This window comes from Eschrichtius robustus, chromosome 15 (assembly GCF_028021215.1).
Source record: "Eschrichtius robustus isolate mEscRob2 chromosome 15, mEscRob2.pri, whole genome shotgun sequence".
Classification (NCBI taxonomy): Eukaryota; Metazoa; Chordata; class Mammalia; order Artiodactyla; family Eschrichtiidae; genus Eschrichtius; species Eschrichtius robustus.
The window spans coordinates 2,232,592-2,259,085 of record NC_090838.1 but is presented as its reverse complement, the minus strand read 5'-3'; the positions used below and the strand labels follow the sequence as shown (position 1 = coordinate 2,259,085).

Genomic DNA, 26,494 nt, shown 5'->3' with positions numbered 1-26,494 from the left:
TTTCTAGGTGAAGAGAGGCCAGTCCTCTGAGCTGGGACAGTGAAGGATTCTAGGAATATGTTTTTCCAGTGGCTTTGATGGGCTTAAACAAACTGTTAAAGACAATAGGCTACGTATTACCTGCTGAAATACCTCTGAAGGCACAGAATACTGATACTATAAATATCAATATCTGGTACTGCTAAAAAAAAAAAAGTAATCCCGCCATTCACAGCCGCAGCCAATTTTGCCAAGAGCTCCATGGCCCAGATACCAGTGTGTGAAAGTGACCACTTTATTACATCACCAAGAATTATATTGATCTTCAAAACAGTAATTGCTAGAAAACTCTTAAGGTTCGGGTGCTGAAAACCCTTCAGAAGAAGAGTCTGACTGAGCCACTGTGTAACCACCCTGGTTTCGCGTGGGATTAGAGGTTCGCTCTGAAGCCCGCCCTTCCCTGAGGACCTCGTCGCGGGCCTCCTGAGGGGTCGCGGGCCTCCCGCAGGGCCGCAGGAGGCAGATGGAGCTGCGGAAGCCCTTGAGTCGGAGGCGGCGGCTCACGCCCCACTCCGGGGCGACGGTGAACTTCGCGTGGGCGATGCTGTCCTGCAGGTCCTGGGTTAGGCTGTCCAACACGTGGCTCGCGTCGGGGTTTAGCTGAAAAGGTCCTTGGAGTAACCAGTTGGGCTGACGCGCCCAAGGCTGCCCATCGGCTTGGACTTGGGGGCCTTAAAAAGTAAAAGTTATTCAATGGTAATAATTTGGCTTACCACATAGCAATCTGCTAATAGGGAAAGGATGTCCAAATGAGACCAACATGAATACTCAGGTCTCTGTGGTGTTCGTTTTTAATAGTTAATTAAACGGACAAACTGATGAGCAAAAGCAAAAGGGGGGCACGTGGGTGTCTCCCGGAGGCCTTCACCCTTCATTATGGGGAGCAGCCCTCACCCCTGACTCTGACCCGAAAATGACCACTTCCCTCCCTTGTGATCCAAAAAAAACGATTCTGGAACATCTCAGCATCCATCCCACAGGGGGACATACCCTGATAGCTTTAAATATGCTACTTGCCCCTCCTAAAAAGTTAATGTAATACAGAAACATTTTTCCATGTTTATATCCTTCGACAAGATGGTCTAAAACAAAATTTGATTGTTAGAGGTGCAAAAGTAGGAGAAAACAGAGCCCGTCTTTTTGTTATGTTAAAGTGCATATGCGGGGCTTCCCTGGTGGCACAGTGGTTGAGAATCTGCCTGCCAATGCAGGGGACACGGATTCGAGCCCTGATCTGGGAAGATCCTGCATGCCGCAGAGCGGCTGGGCCCGTGAGCCACAATTACTGAGCCTGCCCATCTGGAGCCTGTGCTCCGCAACAAGAGAGGCCACGATAGTGAGAGGCCCGCGCACCGCGATGAAGAGTGGCCCCCGCTTGCCGCAACTAGAGAAAGCCCTCGCACAGAAACGAAGACCCAACACAGCCATAAATAAATAAACAAATAAATTAAAAAAAAAAAAGTAGACCCCTCCTGCTGCTATCTATGGCAGAATTCTAAAAAAAGAAAAAAAAGTGCAGATGCGGTTTGTAAAAGCTCATTCATTTTACTGTTAAACTGAGCAGAAGTTTTGGGGTTGTAGCATAATCCTTCGAAATCCAGGCTGAGTGAAGTGGCCCAGGGGGAGGGCCGGCCTACACAGCTCCTGGTGGATCGGATACCACTCTAACCTTTGTGACTGGAAGCAGTGGCTCCCACTTATGGCCCGGAAGATCCCACTTCTGCTTGACCATGTCTTCCTCCTCCTGAGTCGTCCGGCTGCAGCCATCCAGCCTACAGCTGTCAGAATTGCCTATTGGAACAAAATAAACAGTGACCTTCTCCACTCTGCACTCAGCGCAGTTCGGTTTATAGAATATCAGCTTCTTTAACTGGATCAAAAAAACAACAAAGGGGCTTCCCTGGGGACGCAGTGGTTGAGAATCGGCCTGCCAATGCAGGGGACACGGGTTCGAGCCCTGGTCTGGGAAGATCCCACATGCCGCGGAGCAACTAGGCCTGTGAGCCACAATTACTGAGCCTGCGCATCTGGAGCCTGTGCTCTGCAACAGGAGAGGCCGCGATAGTGAGAGGCCCGCGCACCGCGATGAAGAGTGGTCCCCGCTTGCCACAACTAGAGAAAGCCCTCACACAGAAACGAAGACCCAACACAGCCATAAATAAATAAATAAATAAATAAACAAACAAATAAACAAACAAACCCAAAAGTTTAAAAAAAAAAAAACAGCAAAAAATCACTTCTCAGCCTTTTGGCTAAGATCAGGTGTAGTATCTGTTCTTATCAGTTTAATATCTGATACGTCCTCTCTCCGAGGACGATATATAATATCTCATGGACTGTGGTAAACAGGAGATGCAACAGGAGCTTGCTTTGTCCATTCCATGCCTCGACCTGGTATTGCAGTACTTCCAGAAACGGTGCACCAAAAAAAAAAGCCAGCAAAAAAACAGATCAATGTTCTTTCTGAACAAAAGCAAAGGTATAAAGTATGTGAAAGAAGGAACCTACCAGTTTGTGAGGGAGTTGGAGTGCCTCATGAAATCAATGAGTGTTTCTCACAGGAATCAGGAAAGCCTGGCATATGCTAATAGGCTGGTGCATTTGAGTTTGAATGTAGGGCATTTTACTTTGGAAGGTGAATGTATTTGGTAAGCTTCCTAGATTGCATATTTAATTACTTGCAAACTGTTATATGGCTCGTCTGAAATTATTATGAGGCTGGAAAATATTTTCCTTATGGCATCATATAAAAAATAAAATCATATAATCAGAAGAGGAAGAAATACTGAGCTAAACTAACCAGGGCTTAGCAGCAATCAAAGGCGCCGTATTCAAGGATTTCTAAGCGTTCTCTAGGTGAAAATATATGGTCCTGAGTTTCTCTCCTCTCTTTAGAATTTCATCAGAATCGTGTGCCCAGTGGGGTGAGAGGATCTTAGTGAAAGGGTCCCACACTCGTCGTGAGGAGAGTTTCTATAGGGGTCCCCAAGACTTGAAGATCAACAGAGGAGAAGCCGCTGATCAAAAACCCTGGCAGAAGAGGATACTCTTTGAAACAGCGGTCTCCTGGGGTGCGGGAGGAGAACACTAGGATGACTATTTCTAATCCTTTAATATATGTAAGCACACATGTGTGTATATGTATATTAAGCCTTGCGTGGCTGATATCGTAACTGAATACTGGCATGCTCCCTCGTCCCGTGACTGTCATCGTGGTGACAGAGATACCCCAAGGACCACCAGCAGTGTATCCGTGGCATATTGCAGTCTGGGGTCCCTGGTTACGTGGATTTGCTTGTTGTTACCTGGTTTTGAATAAACTATCCCTCACAGAAATAAACAAGTGATTTTAAGCTATCCATGCAGAGAACCATGGATTGAAGATACGACTAGACACTTTGCTGTACGGCAGAGATTGGCAGAACATTGTAAATCAACTGTACTTCAATTTTAAAAAATAAAATTAAAAAAAAAGGATATGACGAGAGATGATTTGCAAACATCCACGAACAACAGGAAAATAGCAGAGCTGACATTTCTCCGGACCTTCAGGATGAGCCCTTGGTCAGCCACGTTGAAAAGTGAAAAAACAATGACCGCTCATGAGATCTAAACCACAGGCTTCCAGACAGAAGTTTAAATTATCAAGATTTCTTGAAATAATTTACATCCACTACCATTGGTGATGAACTTCACCTTAAATATATACCGTGCCTTGATGAAACAGTTAATAATTGAGTGAGGTCATAATGATTCACAAGACATTTAAAAATCAGGCATCCAATGTATGAATATAAACTGCTGTATTTATTCAGAGACGGCCAAGCAATCATGAGGTACCCACCCCAGTACTTACCAAAATTTCACCTAACAGTTATAAAAGTTTAGTAAACTCTTTTGAACTTTCTTAATATGATGATACACATATCTATTTCACAAGAAAGTAAATACAGAGTATTAAGGGTACTTGTCCAAATTTTTTTTTTTTTACTAATGGAAGTGCACAATTTTAAAAATGTGTAGATCACTGCCTTCAAAGTCCGGCCCAGAGAAGAAATGGTCACCAATCTGCTTGGGACCCTTCCCCGTGAGAGGATAGCCCCACCCAGTTCTTCTCATGACTTTAACCAGGGAGTGTTTCATAGGCTTTTTCCATGTGGAATTCAGGGCCCCTGTGGTGGAAAGCCTTACAGCATCATAGAATCTCATGACTTTTGTGGTCATTAGTTCAACTCTGACGTTTTATAAAGAGAGAAACAGAGCACAAAGGGTTAACGTAACGCGCTCAAACCCGCACACCTACGAGTGGAAGCCAGGTCCACAGCTGCTGTCCTGAGTCCCACCCCCGTAGGAACTCGCTGTCTTTATAACCAGCACACCGATTATAAGGCATTTTCTCATGGCATTGCATTTACCTTTGAAATAGTTTGTATCGATTTCAATTTGAGTTATTACTTCAGGATGTGCCAGTCAGAAAACTGCCCATTCACAACCCAGAACCAGGAGAACACCATTCTCATCATTCTGGAATTCGTAAACCAGCTTGGCATCACTCAAGACACCAGTCCTTAAAACCAGCATGTGAAAATGTTGGTATGTATCAATACTTGTTATTTCTTACTATAAAAGAGTATTTCCTGTGACCTGATTTGTAAATTACTTCTTGTATAAAGTGCCTCTTTGCTATCATTCCGTAAATGCCTTGTGCCAGCTCAGGAGTTTTCTGGGCACTTGGTAAATTTTTATGAATTTCTGTTATGATTTTGTATGTCAATTATAAATTCAGGTAGGATGCTATACACGAAAGGGTCTTAATCTAACGCAGCCCATAATCCTGTGATCAGTTTGTTTTGATCTTTCAAAGTAGACATGTTTTTGGTCAAAACTATACCAATATATGACCTGCCTCCAAACACTAGTTTCTAGCGAGGAGAGTTTATTTACATCTGAAGCATTGGGTGACACAAAAACTAACCCAAGAAAGGGGCGTTTACGATTATGTTTGCAGTGAGATTTACACATTGAAAAGTCTTGTGTTTCCTTTCCTTGTTTACTGCCTTACCTCAGGTCAGTTACTGGCCAAATTAAACAGCTGGGCTGTCTCTAGAGCCCCCTGTCACAGGTTCACAAAAGTGGTCTCACCCAGGGATACACAGATATTAGAAATGATGAAATGGTGTTTTTTTCTCCAGATCAGCCAACAAATTTATTCGTGGGTTTTGTATCATTAAATTGTAGATATTCTTGTTTTCTTACTGAAAAAAAACAGAGGGATAATTCCAACAATGCATTAGAACAGCCAGCATTAAGCAGCAAGTTTGGCCTTCTGGGTCTTTAGTCTGGCCCTGATATTATAATGAAACAGTAGGGAAGTTGGAAAACGTGGAGACGTAATAAGTATTTAGAAAAATGCCTAAGAGGTTTCTAAAATAAAAGTCTCCTTCACATCAAATGAAAAAACCCTTTACTTTTTAGGAAGCATTAGGCCATGGTGTTTTCACTTCTCACCTCCAGTATCGGTGGCCTGTCCGGCCTTCGTGCTGTTTCCCAACCGTCTGCCATAGACTTTGCCATGCCGACTGCTACCAAAAACAACGTTTAATGGGATATCACAGGATCATCCCATTTTATTTTAAATGTGAGAATGAATGCATGGTGTGATTAATTGCAGATCCCATGCACCCGAGCATTGCTACATACATTATTTTCATTAAAGTTAATGTTTCAGTACATTCACATACAACCATAGGGTTAGTAAATTTTACTTTTCCTTTTATAGCAACTGCTTAAGCCAAAGTTAGGAAGGAAAATTGCTATTGATTTATGTCGCGTCATAAAGGCATGAAATCCTATATATGGATGATGGATCTCATCCACTCTCATGCTTGGAGATGGCCCCTTGCTCTTAAGTAATTCAGACCACATTGGGGTGTTTAATGCGGCGCCCAGATGTCCCAAGTAAAAGCCAGCTCCTACAGCATCGCCTCACCTCTTATATTGTTTGGGTGCCCAAAATGTGCATTGCTAAATCCTACACAGGCACCCCCATAAACGATGGTCACCAGGTCTAACGGTTCTTTAGGGTCACTGGCAGTCTAGTCTTTTTGTCCAGTACCATATACCCTAAGACGTGCAATTCTGCCATCTGAAAAGGAAAGGAAAGTTTAGTTATTCCTACTTGGAAAAGTGGCGGTTTACAGATCATAAACTACAGAGCTCTCCACACCCGCCTGCTCTGGTTCTCAAATACACCAAGCCCGCTGCCCCAGGGCCTTTGCACTTGCCATCCCCTTGTCCTAGAACAACTTTTCCAGCTCCCCAAAAGACTGCTTGCCGTTCTTAGGCCTCAGCTTTGGTGTCGTGGTCTCAGAAAGGCTTTCCCTCTCTCTAGAATTATCTCCTTCCCACCCCGCCACGGCCTCTGTCTGATTCCGCACGTTAATTTTATCATCTCCCCTGCTTACTTACTCTGTCGTTCTAATCACAGTCTGAAATGATCTTGTTCTTAATTTAAGTCCCTGATAATAACAGTCTCCCAACACCAGAATATAAAATCTCTGAAGGCCAGAATAACTCCCTGTCTTGTATGCTTTTTGTATGGCGCATAGTAGGTGCTTGCATTGTTCTGTTGTTGCTGAACTAATAACTCCAGGAAGTCCAAAAAGCAATTGGGAAATTCACCACAGATAAATGTTTGGTGCCAGAAATCAGCATTGCTAAATCCTACACGGACTCGCATGAGAGCCTTACATTTTTATTTTTACAACACATTGCTTTGCAATGCAATTGAGAATACTAAAGCTAATATTCTCAAAATCAAAAAGCTGCTGAGAACCACAGCAGCCTGAGATTAGGTTTGCAGAGCAGAAAATAGCTACCAAGATCCATTCACATTATCTGATTCTAATAAAATGAATGCTTTTTATTTGTTTGATTATTTCCTAGAAGGTGGAAGCCAAGCTTTTTTATATAGAAGCTCAAAATCATTCATCAGAGTATTCTGCTGAAGCCAGCCCTATATATTTGTACATGAAAAATTTGGTGAAATTGAGTGATCTGAAAAAATTTCAGTAGAACAGTGGAAGTCTTGATATTTACAGTAAATGAAACCAGACTGTGTTGGCATAAGACCCAAGAAAATATACTAGCGAGAGTAATTCACAACACTATTCTGGTTCATTGAACGTTATGATCTGCTTTAATGGTATAGAATGTTAATGTCTGTTAACATAAAGCTGGTTTTACATTTTAAAAAAATGAGGTTCTTCTTTACAGAACTAATATCCAGCCTCACTTTTATCAAAACTGTCATGGAATATTAGATATGCCTCTTGGTACTTTGAGGAAGCCTCAATAAAGCAACCCCATTCCCACCCCAGGTGTCCCATTGGGGTCTCCTACTGCTTCCTCTCCCTTTTAAACTTGGATCCAGGTAGAATCCTCATGGAGCAGTTAAAGGTGCAGCGGGGGAGATGGGGAGGAGAAATCTCCATACAGACATGCCCACCCCTCACCTTCTATCTATTAAGGCTGCCAGTCAAGAACAAGATTTAATGTGTGCAGGAAACTTCAAGGACCAATCCCACAAAGCAGGGCTCCCACCCGATACCTTTTCAGACCCTCCCTCAACTCCTAAGCTCTGTACACACTGGGTTGAACATATGAAGTTGCTATTTCAGCTATCAAAAATTGCCAAATAGAAATTTCTCAGGGCTTTACTAAGTGCTTTTGTTGTGACACTTATCACTATTTTTGCAGGATTTTTCTTGTGCATCTCCCACCTGGGTTGTTCACTTTGTAAGGGCAAGGACCCTGTCAATTCAGTCTTAACAACAAATGGCTACTGAGCATCTACTCTGTCCCCCCAGCCTGTGCTAGGAAGTGGGCATGAGCAAAGGACAACCCAGACACATGACCCCTGTCTTCAGGAAGCTTGCGTTCTGTTGCCTCTGCCCTACTCATCATCTGGGAAGTGATTATACGGCCAGTGCTTAGCCCCTAGCTCAACACAGCTATACCATGAGTGTTTGTTGAATTAGCAAATGGGAAAAGTCCTAAATCTCTCCTGTTGGCTTTGCTCTTTCAGTTGCTTCCATTGATTTTAGAACAGATGGTTTCCATGAGCAATCAATATCACTAAACGTGTTCGAGTCTCTACATGTTGGTGTCTTACTTTAAAGCATGATAACCAGAAACACATTGCATCTAAAGTGAGGGTCAAGAGATCCACTTCTAGCATGATGGCACATGGATCTCTGCTGACCCATTCCCCAGGGAAGCTCGTGAAAATTAGGAGAAAAGGAACCACTTAAAGTCTCTGGGAATAGTCCTAAGGGCACACAGAAAATGAAGCCACATTTATTCCAAAAATCTACTAAAACTCAGCAAGACCAGGGAGAGTCTGTGGTATGTGAACCAGGCCAGCACCTTCACTCCCTCCTCCCACTACAATGGGGTGGAGTATCCCCTCCACACAGGTGCAGCCACGAACGCAGGGCTGGTCCCCAGGTCTCAGCTGGGTGCTTTCTTCCCAGGAGGGTTCTCATTCTGCCCCATCCGCCTGTTGTGAGGCTAAGTTCCAGGTGAGTGTGGCTGAGAAGAGGGGGCACCTTCCTTCCACCCAGCCCCCACTCGGGAGACGGGGCTCTACCCTGCACACAGCCCCACTGAGATACTAGGGCCATGATCGCCTGTGTCTCAGTTCACAAGGCAGGGGGTCCACATTGAGAGGGACAAGCCAAGAAGACCTGAGGCTACTGCCCCCCTCCACTGAGCACCCAGCTCCAGAGCCAGGGCTCAGAGATCAGGGAGAAGTGGGTCCTAGAACAGAGAGCTCCAAATCTCTTCCCAGAAAATGGGCTTCACGTGCAACAGAGTATGGAGAAGTTCAAGCCTAAGGGTTCTCTCAGAAACAATGGCGGTGATGGTGAAAAGCTGTAAGAGGAGACTGAGACTAATGCATTCATCAGATGTATATATGTGTATATGTATATATATATATATATATATATATATAAACTATAAAACTGCAGTACAAACTGTAAGTGAGACAGTTGGCTGGAAAGAACAGGGAAAGAGCTCAAAGAAGCCTTTCTGGGATCAGAACAAATCTCAAACACTGACCTCAAAAAATATCACTTAAAAGAAACCCAAATTTAATTGGATTGGTATGTGGAGCAATTTATGCCCAGGGCATTGTTGAAAAAATAGAGCAATCGGATGGCAATTAGTGGAGCTAACTGTGAATGTGGTTAAGGAAAGAGATACTCAAAGCTCCGCCCAAACTGTCATCTCAGGGTCACTGTGGGCATCCCCAGGGTTGTGCCCCCCAAGGGGCAGCACCAAAAGCTTCACACTGTGAGGGTGAAATTGACTTCACTAGAGTAACACGGCCAGCAGCTAAACATGAAAAAGCAAAGAGCACCTGTAAAGGTGATTATATAATTATTATAAGAGAGAGTATAAATACACGGCTCCTGTCCCTTCTTCTGTTAAGTGATTTAAAAAACAATAGTATAAAATAATATGTATATACTGCATGTTGGGCTTTTGATCAATAAAAATGTGATCTATGTGTAATATATTTACCAGTAACTGCACAACGGAGGTTGTTGGGAGCACAGCTGTATTGGGCTAAAGAAAATGACTACATATGGTAACTTAAATCCACAGGAACAAGTGAAGACAACCAGAAATGATAAACAGGAAGGCGAATATAACAAACCTTAAGTAAATGTAAATAAACTTGCTGTCCTTTCTTCTCTCAGCTTCTTCATAAGACATAAAATTATGTAAATAATTGTAATGGTGTATTGTTGGGTTTGTAACATTTATAGGTGTGCTTTGTAAAACAACAATGCCACCAAAGGGGGGCATGGAAATAGAGCTATATAAGAGTAATGTTTCTGAAAGAAAGTAAAAATAAAATAGTGGGAAAAATTACTAAATAAATTAAAATGCTGTTTATAAAAATTCAATTAAAAGAGCGGTGAAGGAGGAAAAGAGGAATAAAAAAAGACATGAGACACAGAGCAAAAAGTTAAATGGTAGCTGTAACTCCAACTATATAATAACAAACAATAACAAAATATGTATTAAACAATCAAAAGGCAGAAATAGTCCAACTGCATGGAAAAGCAAAACTTAACTATATACTGCCTACAGGAGACACACTATATATTCAAAGATACAAATATATTGAAAGTAATAGGATGGAAAAATTAGATCATGCAAACAGCAACCACAAACAAACTGGAGTGGCTTTACTGATAACAGACAAAATAGACTTTAAAACAACAACAACAAAAAATGTTACTAGAGATAAAGAGGAACATTTTATAATGATAAAAGGGTCAATCCTTCAGGAAACTATAATGATTATAAACATACTTGCACACCTAATAACATATACCAAATCATAAAGGAAACAAACTGACAGAAATGAAAGGAGAAATAGACAACTCAACAATAATAGTTGGAGACCTCAGTACTCCACTTTCAATAACGGATAGGAAAACTAGAAAAAAGATCAAAAGGAAATAGAACAACACTATAAACCAACTATACCTAGTTGACCTATAAAACACTTCACTCAACAACAGCATAATATACATTCTTCTCAAGTACACATGGAACATCCTCCAAAATAGGCCATATATGTGGTTATAAACAAATGGGTTGAAATAATACAAAGTGTGTTCTCCAATCACAATGAAATGAAATTAGAAATCAGTGAGAATGAAATTTGGAAAACTCACAAATATGTGAAAAGTAAACAACACACTCTAAACCATTGGGTCAAAGAAGAAATCAAAAAGTAAAATAGAAAATACTTTTAGATGAATGAAAATGAAGATACAACATGCCAGAACTTATGGTGTCCAATAAGCAGTGATTGAAGGGAAATTTATAGCTATAAATACCCATATTAAAAAATTAGAACCTTCACCTTGGGACACTGGGAAAAAAAGCAAACTAAACCTAGAGCAAGCAGAAGGAAGGGAATAATAAAGATTAGAGTAGAAATTAATGAAATAGAGAGTATCAATGAAACTGAAATCCAGTTCTTTGAAAAGCTTAAACGTTTAGGTAGATTGACTAAGAAAAAAGAGAGAAAAGACTCAAATTATTAAAATCAGAAATGTAAGAGAGGACATTACTACTGACCTACAGAAGTAAGAAGAATTATAAAAGAGGAATTATATACCAATAAATCAGATAACTTAGATGAAATGCACAAATTCTCACAAGACACAAACTACCGAAAATGACTCAAGAACAATCTGAATAGACCAATGTCAAGTAAATAGATTGAATTAGTAAACAAAAAATATATATCAATTCTTCATAAAAATCTTCCCAAAATATAAAACAGGAGGGAACACTTCCCAACTCATTTCATGATGCCAGTATTACCCTGATACTGAAACCAGACAAAGATATCACAAGAAAAGAAAACTACAGGCAAATAGCTCTTATGAACAGGGACATGGAAATCCTCAACAAAACACTAGCAAACCAAATCCAGCAACACATTACAAAAAAGTATACACCATGACCAAGTGGGATTTATCCCAGGAATGCAAGTTTAACATCTGAAGATCAATTAATGTAATACACTGTACTAACAGAATAAAAGACATTAAGCCATATGGTAATCTCATAGACAAAAAGTATTTAACAAAATCTAACACCCTTTCATGATAAACACACTCAACAAAGAAGGAGTAGAAGGGAACTTTCATAATCTAATAAAGGGCATCTGTGAAACCCACAGCTAACAACATATTTAATTGTGAAAGACTAATTTCCCTCCAAGATCAGGAAAAAGGCAAGGATTCTGCTCTTGCCACTTCTTTTCAACTTTGCACTGGAGATTTTAAGAAACAGAGAGAGAGAGAGAGGAGGGGGAAGAAAGGAAAGAAGGAAGGAAGGAAGGAAGCTGGCGTTCATATTGGAAAGGGAGAAGTAAAACTATCTCTATTAACAGATAATATGATCTTGTCTATAGAAATCCTAAGGATTCCACTAAAAATCCATTAGTACTAATAAACAAGTTCAGCAGAGTCATAGGACACAAGATTAATATTCAAAAATCAATTGTATTTCTATACACTTACGATGAGCAATCCAAAAATGAAATTAAGAAAACAATTCCATTTACAATAGTATTCAGAAAGAATAAAAGATGTAGGAGTTAATTTAACAAAGGAGTGCAAAATGTATACTTTGAAAACTACAAAATGTTGTTGAAAGTAATTAAGGAAATGTAAACAAATGGGAAAACATCGCATGTTCGTGGATTGGAAGAGTTAGTATTTTTAAGATGGCAATACTCCCCAAATTGATCTACAGATCCAATGCAATCTCTATGAGAATCCCAGCTGGCTTCTTTGTAGAAATTCACAAGCTGATTCTGAAATACAGAATTGCGTATGGAATTGTAAAGGACTCCAAATAACCAAAACAATCTTCCAAAAGAACAAATTTGGAAGACGAACTTTCTGACTTCCAAACTTACTACAAAGCAACATTAGTCGAAACAGTGTGGGACTGGCATAAAGATAAACACATAATATTGAGAGTCCAGAAATAAACCCATGTATGTATGGGTCAACTAATTTTTCACAAGTTGCCAAAATCATTCAACTGGGAAAGAAGAGTCTTTTCCCAAAAAAATGGCTCTTGGACAACTGATATCCACATGCAAAAGAATGAAGTTGAAACCTTACCATATAAAAGAATTAATTCAAAATTGATCAAAAACCTAAATCTAAGAGCTAAAATGATAAATCTCTTAGAAAAAAATCTAGGAGTAATTCTTCATGACCTCGGATTTGACAATGATTTTCTAGGTATGACTCCAAAAGCATGAGCAACAGAAACACATAGTGGAACTTCATCAAAATTGAGAACTGCTGTGCTTCAGGAGGCGTTCTAGAGAAAGTGAAAAGACACCCACAGAAAGGGAGAAAGTATCTGCAAGTATATATCCGATAAAGGGTTTGTACCTAGAATATACGAAAAACTCTTCAACTCAGTAATAAAAGACTAATAATAAAATAATAACGTTGGATTTTTACCCAATTTAAGAATGGGCAAAAGATCTGAATAAACATTTTTCCAAAGAAATATGCAAATGGCCAGGTAAGCAACTGAAAAGATGTTCATCGTAATTAGTCATGAGAGAAATGCAAATCAAAACCACAGTGAGATACCACTTCACATCCTCTAGGATGGCTGTAATCAAAAATTCAGAAAATAACAGGTGTTGGGAGGATGTGGAGAAATTGGAACCCTCATACAGTGCTAGTGGGAATGTAAAATGGTGTAGCCATTTTGGAAAACAGTCTGATAATTCCTCAAACAATTAAAAACATAGAGTTATTATATGATCCAGCAATTCCAATCCTAGGTGTATACCCAAATGCAAACCATATGTCCACACAAAAACTTGTACAGGAATGTTACCAGCATTATTCATAAGTATTCAACAGGTGGAAACAACCCCAATGTCTATCAGCTGATGAATGAATAAACACTGTGTCTATCCGTACAACGGAACATTATTCGGCCACAAAAAAAGGAATAAAGTACTGACACATGCTACAACATGGATGAGCCTTGGAAACATTATGCTAAGTAAAAGAAGACAGTCACAAAAGACCATTTATATGAAATGTCCAGAGTAGTCAAATGTATCGAGACAGAAAGAAGCTTAATGGTTGCTTAGGGCTGGGGGAGATGAAGGTTGATAGCTCAAGAGTATCAAATTTCTTTCTGAGGTGATAAAAACTGTTCTAAAGTTGACTGCAGGGGTGGTTGCACGTATATATCATTTACATAGACTTTAAATCGTACACTTAAATGGGTGAATTGCATGTTATGTGAATTACAATAAAGCTGTTAAATAAAATAAAATGAGGGTTATTTGTACATAGCACTTCAACTGCTAATATACCTGTGAAATAGAAGTTGTTAGGAGATATCTAACCCAATACAACTTAGTTCCATCACATCCTAATTTAATTGATAGTTTTTCCTAACTCCCTATGGATGGGGACGCTAAGACAAGAATTTCCTAGCGCACTAAAAGGGCAAATTATAACCCTAAAATGCTAGAGCAAGAAGGAAAGGGTGACTTCATTTTGTATTTTTAAAACCTGCCAACATTAGCTAAAGAAGCCACAGCGCTGGAGAGGGGTCCACATCATATTTACCAGGGAAAGGTTGAGTCGTATGTGACCTCACCTCTGCCGGGAGTTGACAGGAAAACAACTGTGGCTGGAAGCAGGATTTCCCGGTTTAAGCTCTGTCATGGGAACCAAACAATTCCAGTCGCTGGACTTTAGCTAGCAGTAAATATAAAAATGTTAGTAATGGCTCTAGGCAACAATAAATTCTCTCATTCTAATGCCCGTGTGGGGCTTACAGGGCAGGACATTTTGGAATAAAAATTAATGATGGATGCCTAATGGAACACTTTAATAAAAATACTAATAAAGATCAAGTCTCAGTTGTAATAAACAGAATAAAGGCCTGCTTTTTTTTTTCACCCTGATCAAAATAGCCACTGGGGGGCTTCCCTGGTAGCGCAGTGGTTGAGAATCTGCCTGCCAATGCAGGGGACACAGGTTCGAGCCCTGGTCTGGGAAGATCCCACATGCCACGGAACAACTAGGCCCGTGAGCCACAACTACTGAGCCTGCACGTCTGGAGCCTGTGCTCTGCAACAAGAGAGGCCGCGACAGTGAGAGGCCCGCGCACCGCGATGAAGAGTGGCCCCCGCTCGCCACAACTAGAGAAAGCCCTCGCACAGAAACGAAGACCCAACATAGCCAAAAATAAATTAATTAATTTAAAAAAATAATAGCCACTGGGTGGTGGTGAAAGGGGATGGACCGGGAGGGCTGGGAAAGAGCCTCCAAATGCCTTCACCTTGAGGCTCACAGAAAGAAGCAGCCGGAACGTGATGTGAATGTTCACATGAAGCCCGGGCTCTTCCCATGGACCGTGGCATAAATGCGTCAGCCTGAAGCTCGCAGCAGTTTCCCGAGATCAGTGCTCCTCAACTGGAAGGGCCCATTTGTTGTTACCATTATGTATTTCCCAGCCAGCGCTGCATCAACGCTTTTGTAAAACACAATGTAAATTAATTACTAGACAAACTTGGAAAAACAGGAATGTACCGAAACACAATCCAAATTGTTTATTGTATTAAATTCATCAGGCATAAAGTTACTTTGTCCAATTGCTATCAAAAGTATTTAAGGCGTCAATTTCTGTATTTACCTCATCGGGCATCATTTTGCAGCGGGGTCCCTGCGAGCAGACCGCCCTGTGGGAAGCAGTGCCCTAGACCTCAACATGGGCCGTGGTACAGGGGTGGCACAAACCTCTCCAGAAACATCTTCAGGGTCACACAGGGCAAGTACACATGCACGAGCTGTGCCAGGTTGAGTGCGTGGCCGGGTGAGGAGGGCTGCTCCCTTGCTGTCCTAACAGCCCCTGACAAGACCCCGTTCCTTGGGGAGACCTACCTCAGCAATGGCTTCAGACTGCTCAGGGCTGGCTGTGGCTCATGTCCTGACTTCTCGTTGTGGGATTTCTGGTTGTTTATCTGAAGTTAGAGTGACCGTTAGGGTTACGGTTTGTGTTCAAAATCAAAGAGAATATATGTACCCTCTTAGCAGGTTGTGTGGTCATTTTCATTTTGCCAAATAACACTAAAGACCATTTCTTAAGTCAAAGTATCAGATGATCAAAGTAACAGACACACATGTTAAAGTTCCTCAGTATTTAAATTACCGATGGTAACTTCAAAAAGGGGTGCAGAACATCTGGTGGTACATCTGCTCATTAAATAATAAATATCGTTTCCAAGTTCAGTCAAACTTCAACAAATTTATCACATGACTAGAGTTTTCAGAAAGCTTGATTAGTAAAGTTTTGGAATATTGTAAGTCAATTCCAGAAACACTACTTCCCCCAAAGGCATCCTTAGAATGGATACATGGGCGATTCAGAAATAGAAGCACTCGTGGACAGTTGAAGGGCTTGCTGAAGGCATCTTAGTCATTGTCTACTAGTCACTCCTGCTTGTAAAGGAGCAGCCCTCCTATCATCATGTGACTTTTCGGGTTCCCCAGCTGTCTTCCAGGAGGTGAGCCCATTCATGTCCACGGAGCCTCGTACAGTGCTGTGCACAGAGTGCTTCCAAAATACGTTTGCTAACTGACATGATTTCTCTTTCCCAAGTACATGTACAGACATGCACTTAATGGTACATGTTTCTAAAAAATTAACTCTGGGACCAACCTCGGAGGATGCCAATTAAAGAGCCTTATAAGTCACATGGCCCAGCATTCCAGGGTGTGGAAAGGAACCCTTTCTGGAAAGCCCATGGCTGCCATGTCATTACGCAGACCAGGGCAGCCAAAAGTGGGCAGGTACGCTGGCCGCACAGGTGGCTCAGACCCGGCTTCACGTCGTCCAGGCGGTCCGGGCAGCCCACCCCTGCCACCTGCTCACCAAACCTCATGGTGACGTGCAGGGGCGCCATGGGGTGGGGAAGGGTGGCTTGCAGAGCATGGGAATAATGAAATCTAAATCGGGTCGAAGAACATTGTTAAGCTAAAAATCCAAAATCACAGAGCACTTGAGTGGGAATCTCACTGTAAAGCTCCTGTGGCAATAAAGGGGCCTCTAGACAAGTTGCTGAGCCTGTCTGGGTGGGACGTGTGCGGGCGGGGGCAGAGGGGCCTCACCACCCCACGATGCTCCTTCCCGGGGTAGGGCCACTGGTTCCCGAGGCACCTTCTTCAAAGTTTGCTGCTTGAATCGACACTCGAGGAGCATGATCTCGTGTGAAGTGAGAAGTGTCCACATCGAAGCCCCGGATGACCCCCTGTACTCCCAGCTGGATGATAACACCAGTCATGACCTGGAGACGTAAACAACAGCAGCACCCGCCTTAGATTGAATTCGGCAGGCGAAGCACATGATTGAGCAAAACGACAATGAAAACAAAACACCAGAAACGCGCCCCTCCCATCACAGAAAGACGTGTGTGGGTTCATTCTTGACCGTGACTTCAAGATCTCTCCTGACGTGGCCGTACATGACCACCATTCCCCACGTGACTCCTCAACTCTAATCAGACCAGAACGTGAATAGGCCTTGGATTCTGAGAGCAATTCTGATTCCAAACTCATCATTTCCTGAGTTGTGTGTGTCTTTGGCAAATTGACCTCTCTGAGTCTCAGGTCTTCTAACTGCGAATCAAGGACGAGGTTGGCTTCCAAAAGGTTTAGCTGTGGGAATTCCCTGGCGGTCCAGTGGTTAAGACTCCGCGCTTTCACTGCTGAGGGCCCGGGTTCGGTCCCTGTTCCGGGAACTAAGATCCCACAAGCTGCACGGCCAAAACAAAGAAACAAAAAGTTTAGCTGTGACTCTGGTGTAGGGAACACCAAGTCTAGCTCGGCCGGCGCTCGGTATCAAGCTGGATCTCTTAGAAACATCGTATTCTTTGCCATCTCAAGCTTCAGGGGTTTCCTACGGCCCCAGCCAGGACGCCCTCCTTGGCATCAGCTAAGTCTAAGAACTCTTGATCAATGTGTCGCTGTGTAGTTCTTGGTTTCTGGCAGTCAGATGCAGGCCCACCTTAAAACGTCCAGACATATTAGAATCTCATAAGGTCTGGAGTACCACAGAAATATAGAAAATTAGAAATAGCCAATATTTCTGTAATACTTGAGATGGTAGCAAAAATCCCAGTTATTAGCCTAATGCTGGATTGGTTTCCTTTTACAGGCATTTCTTTAACTGTGTTTTGATTGATGAGTAGCAATGAGTGAAAGTAGCATCTTAAGGTTACATAGAAGATAGGATGGATCTTGGCTCAGTTCCCAGTTTATGTTACCAGTGATGTGACCTGGGCTAAGTGAATGAGGCTGTTTCCATGGCAATCAGGTGGGACAAGAACACCTGCTTCAGAGAGTGGTGCTGAAGCCAGATGCAACGCACATACCAAATGATGTTTGCGCAGCTCAGGATCCTTCATCCACGGCCCTCATCAGCTTTTCCTTTTCCTAACAAAGTGTTTACACCCTCCTGTTTGCACAGATGACCAGGGCTCGCACGACCTCTCCTGAATTCTTAGAGCCTGATGGTCAGAAGGGACATCAGAGGCGACAGAGCATTCCAAGGGCCCCAGGTTAAAATCGACCCCAAACGTACACTGCTTTCCAACAGCCCCTGGTTTTAAACTTCGCAGGAGTGAATGAACAGAGTCAGTGTCATCTTACCTGGGATCCTTTTCCTTCTGGTCTGCCATCCAGACGTCCACTTCCCAAACTCAGTGTACTCGTGTTCTTCAAACTTGGGCCCTCCGTCTAAAGCAAAGACGTGTGGCAGTGGATCGTTAACATCCATGCGAGAGCCTAGGCTAAAGGGACAGATGGGCAGTGCAGACAGGGGCTCTAGGCGAGACCTTAGCAGGCGTGGTGGTGTCTGCCCCACCTTCACGCCCAGGGAACCGGCTCCAAATCAGGGGGTGCCTCCTTATCTCTGTATTGCCTTCAGAGAAAGAAGTCTTCCTTGTCTGTGGGCCTTCATTCACAGAATTAGCCACTGACAGCAAAAGGTAAGACCACATAGGATTCATTCCATGAGCCCCATCACTGGTGCAACTCCCGACTGCAACCTAGGTGCCTCCCAAAAGGCCGTCGAGCAAAGCGAGAAAGGGCAGTCGGATTCCCAAAGCAACCCCGAAAAGACCACGTACCCAGGAATTCAGCTGACGTCAGAGGAAGAGTAGGCTCGATGCTGGGGTCCAGCTGAGCCCCCAGCGCCCCACGCTCCGAGCTGCTCTGTGGCCACGTGTGAAAGCAAGCACTCTGACATCACGGAAGCCGCGGGCGGGGTCAGGGGAGGCTCAGCTCGGCCCCTCGTGGAGCCTTAGACAAACGGCTGAGTCCCACCGCTTCACCGGAGGACAGCAGTGGTGAGCACATCCCTCCAAGACTGTTTCCAAGTTGAAGTAACGCTTGCGAAGCCCCTGGCACAGCCAGTGGGGCCTGGGCAGGGCTCCCACGGAGGGTCCAGCAAGCGGGCCACGGCCTCGCCCCCCAGGCGAGGGCCCAGCACGGAGCCCTCGGCCATCCCGTGCCTCAGTCTCCTCCTGAGCGTGGAAGCACGTGCCGTGGTGCCTGGCACACGGGAGGTGCCCAGTGTCTGTCAGCATCAGGATATCAAACTTGGTGGAATTTTGAATTTTATTACAATCCGATTACACATTCAACATGCACACTCCAGCCTTCCTCTGCTCGTAAGGAATTGCGAAGCTCTGTCCCGAACCCAGCGCGAGAAGAGGGGCTACGCCACCCCTTAACCCCAGGCCACTCGGGCCTCAAGCTTTTGGGGGCTTAGTTGAGCTCTGGTGGTGCTGCTACTGCTGTCACGGTGACTGAGATGGGTCGGGGGGCCCGAGGGAAGGTGCAGTCACACTCCCTGACAGCTGCTGGCAGAAGACAGTACGGTACTCGACTTGCAGTGACAAGTACGGTCTCAAAAGAAAAGAAAACCAAAGGCCAATCCCAGGGATAAGCCTGCACACACGCAGAGACCCGCACAAGGACGGTTACCATAGTTAAAAAGTAACCGCCCTAAACACGCATCCACGGAGGACAGGCTTGTGGTGGGTTACCACCCAGCAGGTAAGGGACAGCCCCACCTCTGTGCATCAGCGTGGATGGGGCTCATGGGTACCCAGTGAAGAAGCGCGCTGGCAGAACAGTAAGTGCTTTACGATAATATGTATATACTTTTAAAATTAAAGAGCAGTACTATTTTCTATACATGGATATGGACATAGGTATTTAACAGCACATAATAGGGCTTCCTTGGTGGCGCAGTGGTTAAGAATCGGCCTGCTAATGCAGGGGACACGGGTTCGAGCCCTGGTCTGGGAAGATCCCACGTGCTGCGGAGCAACTAAGCCCATGTGCCACAACTACTGAGCCTGCGTGCCACAACTACTGAAGCCCACGTGCCTAGAGCCCAAGCTCCACAACAAGAGAAGCCACCACAATGAGAAGCCCGCGTACCGCAACGAAGAGTAGCCCCTGCTCGCCGCAACTAGAGAAAGCCCGCGCGCAACAACAAAGACCCAGTGCAGCCAAAAATAAATAAAATAAATAAATTTATAAAAAATAAATAAATATATAAAAGCACATAATATATTAGAAGAATATGCCAATCTTATCATAGTGTTAATTCTACAAAGGGAAGGAGCTGATGGGCATTGAATTGGTGGTGAAAGGGGCTTTAGCTTTATGTGTAATATCCTTTTTTTTTCAAAAAGAGAATGTGTGTGTGTGTATATATATACATACATACACATCTTAAGTGGTCTGTAAGTGTGAATATATGTAAGTGTGTATATATACAGAGAATATATATATATATATATATATGTATGTACACTAGAGTGGAGTATAGGAAATAAGGCCCATTCTCTCTCTCCCCAACTTCCCAAGCCCGGCTCCTCACAGACACCCCGCCTCACAGTTGGCGTGAACCCTTTCCAGCATGTCTCCTGCACACATGGCCTGCCTGGACCTCTGTCCCAGCGCGTGGGCAGCCAGCTCAGGTTCTGATGGCCACATCATTCCATATCTGAAAGACCCCAGGGTTCTTTAACTAGTTCCCCACTAGTGGACATCGAGGTTGGCTTTTTCCCCTTCAAGCAACACCGGAATGAATTATTTTCTACATATCTTTGTGTACTTGTGCAAATAAGGTAAGTCTGTGGAATAAGCAAAGTCAAGGTGTGGATGCATTTCAGTTTTTTCAAAGATAGACGTATGGTAAATCGTAAGAGCTCTGACAATGACGGCTGTGTGACCTAGAGCAAGCTAATCAACATCTCTGTTCCTCATTTTATGATCATTTTCTCCGACGGGTAAGTTAGCATATGCGAGGTGTCCTCAGAGGGTCAGACTTCAGCGTGCTCTGGACCTGGCCAGGTCCTGCCCAGAAGGAGCAGCTGTGCCACCAGAGTGGCCAGGTGGCCAGAAAGCACATCACCAGGCCAGAGCCCGCACCCCACCCGCCGGCAGTCACACCCGCTGCCGGGCCCCTGCGTCCATCATCCCTCACGAGAGAACTCTCGCAGCTCTCACTGGTGGAACAGGGTAGCAGTGTTCCAGCAGTTCCAGTTCTTCCCCATATTTATCAATATTTTCTCTTTTTAATAAACACGTCCTACATTTTTATAATTAGGCAGGTAAAACATTTTCGGAAAAATTCAAGATCTGCCCCACTTTTCTTCCCATCACAGATTATGAACACCACGTGGGGCAGAGAGAAATACAGGAAGATCTCAGTGATTTCCCTTGTAGAGCAAAGTGGTCCCAAATTCCTGTGTCAGGTCCCCGTCTGTCTCTGCCATGTCTTAGCATGAGTGGAGGCTGATTTCTACACTTTTCTGCTGTTCTAATATGCTAATTCACTGGTTCGCATCATGTGACTCCCAGCCCAAGTACACAGGGAGATTTTAATTAACAGGGCTTCCTGGATCACCCCACCCCAGCACTTTGCAGAGGCCAATTTACAGTACCTTTATAAGGTTTTCTGCAGGAGCAAAAAAGTCATCTGTTGCAAATAAAATCTAAACAAAGAAAGAAAGAAGTAAGGATAAAATAACCGTAAATTACAAACCATTTTATTTCACTCCCTAGTGAAACATTAGGAGATGCAGTAAAAAGAAAACGTGACATTGCCTAGGGGAAGAGAAACAAAATGCAATTAAGCCACAATGCTTTTTAAATGTTTAGATTTCATTGCCTGCTTCCCCCTTAATCTTTCCTTCCCACCCTTTTTTCTTAATCCCCTTTACCATCTGGATGCAAAAGTGCTAACTTCCTACACTTGGAAAGAAAATAAACCAACTTATTTTCAAGAACAAAGGACGTTGCGCTTTGTGAATCTTTCACAGAGCAAGGGCAAAAAAAAAAAAAAAAAAAATGTGGCACAAGGTCCCCCCTGTGGCTTAGCCAGCTCGTCAGAGGATGCCCTGCAGGTAGTTTGCTCTGGTGATTCGTTAACCAAAGCAGAACTTTTTTTTTCTTTTGGCCACGCTGCTAGGCTAACAGGATCTTAGTTCCCGGCCAGGGATTGAACCCAGGCCATGGCAGTGAAATCACCAAGTCCTAACCACTGGACCGCCAGGGAACTCCCAAAGCAGAACTTTTTTTTTTTTTTGGGGGGGGGGGGGATTTTTTTTTTTTTATTCAAACAGAAAGTCACAACAATTATAATCATCCTCATCAGTTCATTCAGTCCCATGCAATTAATTTTTTTAATCTTGATCTTTTGTTGGCACTTTTATGAATTCATTAGTTTTCCATTAGAGTTCTGAAAATGCTTATTCATTCAGTTCAGCAGTATAGTCGGTTACCAGAAACCTGTACTTGTCAGAGTCTTTTCCATGAATTCCTTGAAGATGAAACCCTTTTATAGGAAAAGCAGACCATTTGTGAGAGTAAGGTGTAAACTGGCTGCTGACCACCCTACTGAACCTGGGGCCCAGGGACACCTGTGGTCTGGAAGGGATGCAGTGTCCTGGCCTCTGACCCCAGCCAGAACCTAAAAGGCAGGGGAGGACCTGGCTATTTTGGAGCTGTGACCAGGCTTGTGGGGCCGCTGCTCTGTGTGACCTGTAGCAATGAAAAAATGCTGCTGCCATATCAGTAAGCAAAGGATGTCGCGGCCATCGAGCCGTCACATTACAGCCACCCAGACGGTGAGCCCTGACGGAGCTCAGGATGGACACAGGATGCCCGCCACCAAGCCCTCAGCCCCTGCAGCGCCCCCCTGAAGACGGGGCCCCCTGCGGGGACTCAGGATGGGAAAGCACAAGATGCTGGCCCCAGGGAGCTGAGGTGCGGATCAATGGAACGATTCCAGTGAGCCCAGACTCTTGCCTCTTCCCATGCATAGAAAAGGGCTGAATTCATTAACCTGAGATGTCTGGTTTTCTTTAATGAACAGTCATCTTTGATGTTCCGGCTGCCTGGCCTTTGTGGCAAAAACCCCTGTAGATCCTGGCCCCTCCCTGACCTCTTCACAGCGGTCCCTCAGCGCTACTGACAGGCTGCGTCCTGGGCTTAAGTCCGCAGTTTTGTCCGCCAAATAAAACATAACTCTCAACTTTTAGGTTGTGCAGGGGTTTTTTTGGTTGACACCTGCCCCTGAGAATGTAGCAGAGTGAGCGAAGCACAGGGGAGCTGACCTGGGAGTCCCTCCCCTGCTCCAGGGCCTAAACCCTCGACACAGGGGCCCTCACCTACGCCTCCAGGCTCCTGCCCCTCACGCCCCACGTCAACTCCCTTTGCTGCATCCTCAGTCAGGCCAGCTCCCTCCCCTCTGGAGGAGTCCTTTAAGCATCACTTACCTACATGGTCGTCCCCCCTTCCCCACCCCACGCGGCGCCCTGGCCTGCCTTGATGCCAGCCCTGGTCTGCCCGTCTCCGGGCAGAGTGTAAGCTCTGGAGGGCAGGCCTGGGTCTTTCCCTCCGTGCCTTGCCTGGCGCCTCGCACACCGTGTTAAGCTCTCCACGTGATTCTCCTACTAAAGTCTGAGGCCCACTCATCTCTACTGTAAGAGAGCACAGAGGGACAGGGAATTCTTTTCACGGGTGCAAAATGTCTTTTTGTTTAAACCTCGGGCAGTGCTGCCTTTGCTCATAACTGTCGCCAATTTAAGAGAAGTTCTCGGAGGCCTTCTGCAATAATGGGCTTTCTCAAGCAGGCCGCCCTTCGGCCTGATTCGTGCTCTTCTACTCGGGGTCCCTGCAGTGCTAAGTGAGCTGGAACCTCGGCCTGGGTGCTTTAAGTACTTGTTCTCACCCTGAGAGACCCACTGACCTTTCCTCCTACGAACTCAGATGCCATGTCAATCAGCTGGGTGAAGTCCGCAGGCCTGGCCACTTTTCCTTCCCTGGGAGAGTCAGCCATGCTTCCTGCAAGGAGAAAGTCCTAGGGAGCGAGCAAGGCCCCCATCAGGTCCCCCAGACCGAGGCTTGAGCCGTTGAAACGACACACGTGCCTCCAACCGGATGAGGCCCGCCAGCTCCAGGGTCCCTTCTGGGCGACTTTGCACAAATGCTGAAATGGGAGGGAATTAGCGCACGGCCTCCATCTGAAGTAGCTAAGAATAAAATATTCAGATTCTACAGCCACAAACTGCAAAGGTTTATTATTCAAAGAGGAAAAAATATTTTAATTTAGAAAAGAACAATTTGCTTTTAGTAGTTTTTGGATACCTTCAAAAAACATGGATTGAGCCACTGGGTGGCAGGTCCTTGCTGGAAGTGGGCACAGAGGACAGAGGACAGAGTACGCCCGCCCTGGGAGCCCCCCGCGGTGGGAACAGACATCCACAGATGCCTGGGCCTCTCAAGCAGAGACTGAGTCACAGAGGTTTCTCCATCTGGGAGGACTCAGCAACGGGAGATCATATCAGCAACTCCCAGCACCCTAATTTCTGAGTTGAGAAAGCAGATTCCGAGAAATGGAGCAAGGCCTTGAAGGAGGGCCAGCCGACGTCGCCCCACTCCTGAGCCAAGGGTGACCCCTCCTTCCCACCGTTTCTTCCTAGTCCTCATGGTGGAAAAGAAAACTACAGAAGAAGGAATTTACTAACATTTCTTTGAGATTACAATACTGTCATGCACAGTTCATTTATTTTATCTCATTTGAATCCTCAGAACAACCGTGCAAGTTCGGTATTATGCACATCCTACAAATGAAGAGAATGCCTCTTTGAGAGGCCAAGTAAACTGTCCAAACCACACAGCTAGGAAGTGAACACTATTTCCACCCAGATATGTCCTCACGTGACTGATATTTGAAAGCTCTCAACGCAGTTCCGGCACACGTCAGTGTAGCCTAAGGGGTGTTCATTCCGTTAGCGCTTGTTCATCCAGCAGCCGTGGCTGGAGCTCCCCGGTATCCAGGCCCGGGGCCACGCGTGGGGGTCACACCTGCTCTCCAGGGGCTCACAGCGGAGAGCAGGGCGCAGACACAGCAGGAGATGCAGTGACAGAGGTGCATTCCCAGGGCACAGAGGACACACACCTCGTGAGCCCCCTTTAGGAGGGGACACCCGAGCTGGGATGCCAGGAGAAGGAGTAAGAGAGACTGCACGTGGGCGGGTGGGCTCCAGGGCCCCGGGAGCTGGAGGGCAACACCGGTCCAGACGTTGTTTGAGGTCCAACCTGGAGTCTACTGGCCACGTGCGGCTACTTAGTAAATTTTAAATTAATTACAAGTAAATAAATCACGATTCCAGTTCCTCCTTGTACTGGTCGCATTTCAACTGCTCAGGAGCTACATGTGGCTCCCGTGTCAGATGGCACAGAGAACTTTTCCATCCTCGCAGGACGTTTTCTGGCCGGAGAAGACCATGGCGGGGAGCACCACCCCACTGCCCCCCACACACACACACACCACACACACACACCACACACACACACACACACACCACACACACACACACACACACACACCACACACACCACACACCACACACACACACCACACACACACCACACACACACACCACACACACCACACACACACACACACACCCACACACACACCCCCACCACACACACAACCACACACACACACCACACACACCCACACCCACACACCACACACACACACACCACACACACACACCACACACACCACACACCACACACACACACCACACACACCACACACACCACACACACACCACACACACACACCACACACACCACACACACACACCACACACACACACACACACACACCCCCACCACACACACAACCACACCCACACACCACACACACACCACACACACCACACACACCCACACCACACACACACACACACCACACACACACACACACCACACACATACACACCACACACACACACCCCCACCACACACACAACCACACACACACACCACACACACACCACACACACACACCCCCACACACACACCACACACACACACACACAGAGCCACCACCACCTTTTTTTTTTAATTTATTATTTATTTTTATTTTTTGCCTGCGTTGGGTCTTCCTTGCGTGCGCGGGCTTCTCGTTGCGGTGGCTTCTCTTGTTGCGGAGCACCGGCTCTAGGCACGCCGGCTTCAGCAGTTGTGGCACGTGGGCTCAGTAGTTGCGGCACGCGGGCTCTAGAGCGCAGGCTCAGTAGTTGTGGCGCACGGGCTTAGTTGCTCCGCGGCACGTGGGATCTTCCTGGACCAGGGATCGAACCCGTGTCCCCTGCATTGGCAGGCGGATTCTTAACAACTGCACCACCAGGGAAGTCCCATCACCACCTTTAATTCCAAACGACGGGCAACACTAACCCGCCAGGCAGACACGCACC

At 45.0% G+C, this 26,494-nt stretch overlaps 1 protein-coding gene and 1 non-coding gene across 2 annotated transcripts; one reads left to right on the top strand and one right to left on the bottom strand.

Annotated features, from left to right (window-relative positions):
* Positions 1-330: 330 nt before the first annotated feature.
* On the bottom strand, positions 331-24,057 carry ALLC (allantoicase). Its single transcript, XM_068565130.1, is given in 13 exon segments — positions 331-639; positions 1,709-1,830; positions 4,455-4,563; positions 5,548-5,621; positions 6,029-6,192; positions 14,266-14,390; positions 15,579-15,658; positions 16,855-16,966; positions 16,968-16,981; positions 18,345-18,484; positions 19,133-19,272; positions 21,659-21,709; positions 23,968-24,057. Coding segments are annotated over 13 exon segments (1,530 nt in total).
* LOC137778224 (U2 spliceosomal RNA) lies at positions 2,272-2,467 on the top strand. The gene has a single exon (XR_011076801.1). It is a non-coding gene; the product is annotated as a U2 spliceosomal RNA (small nuclear RNA).
* Positions 24,058-26,494: the final 2,437 nt, after the last annotated feature.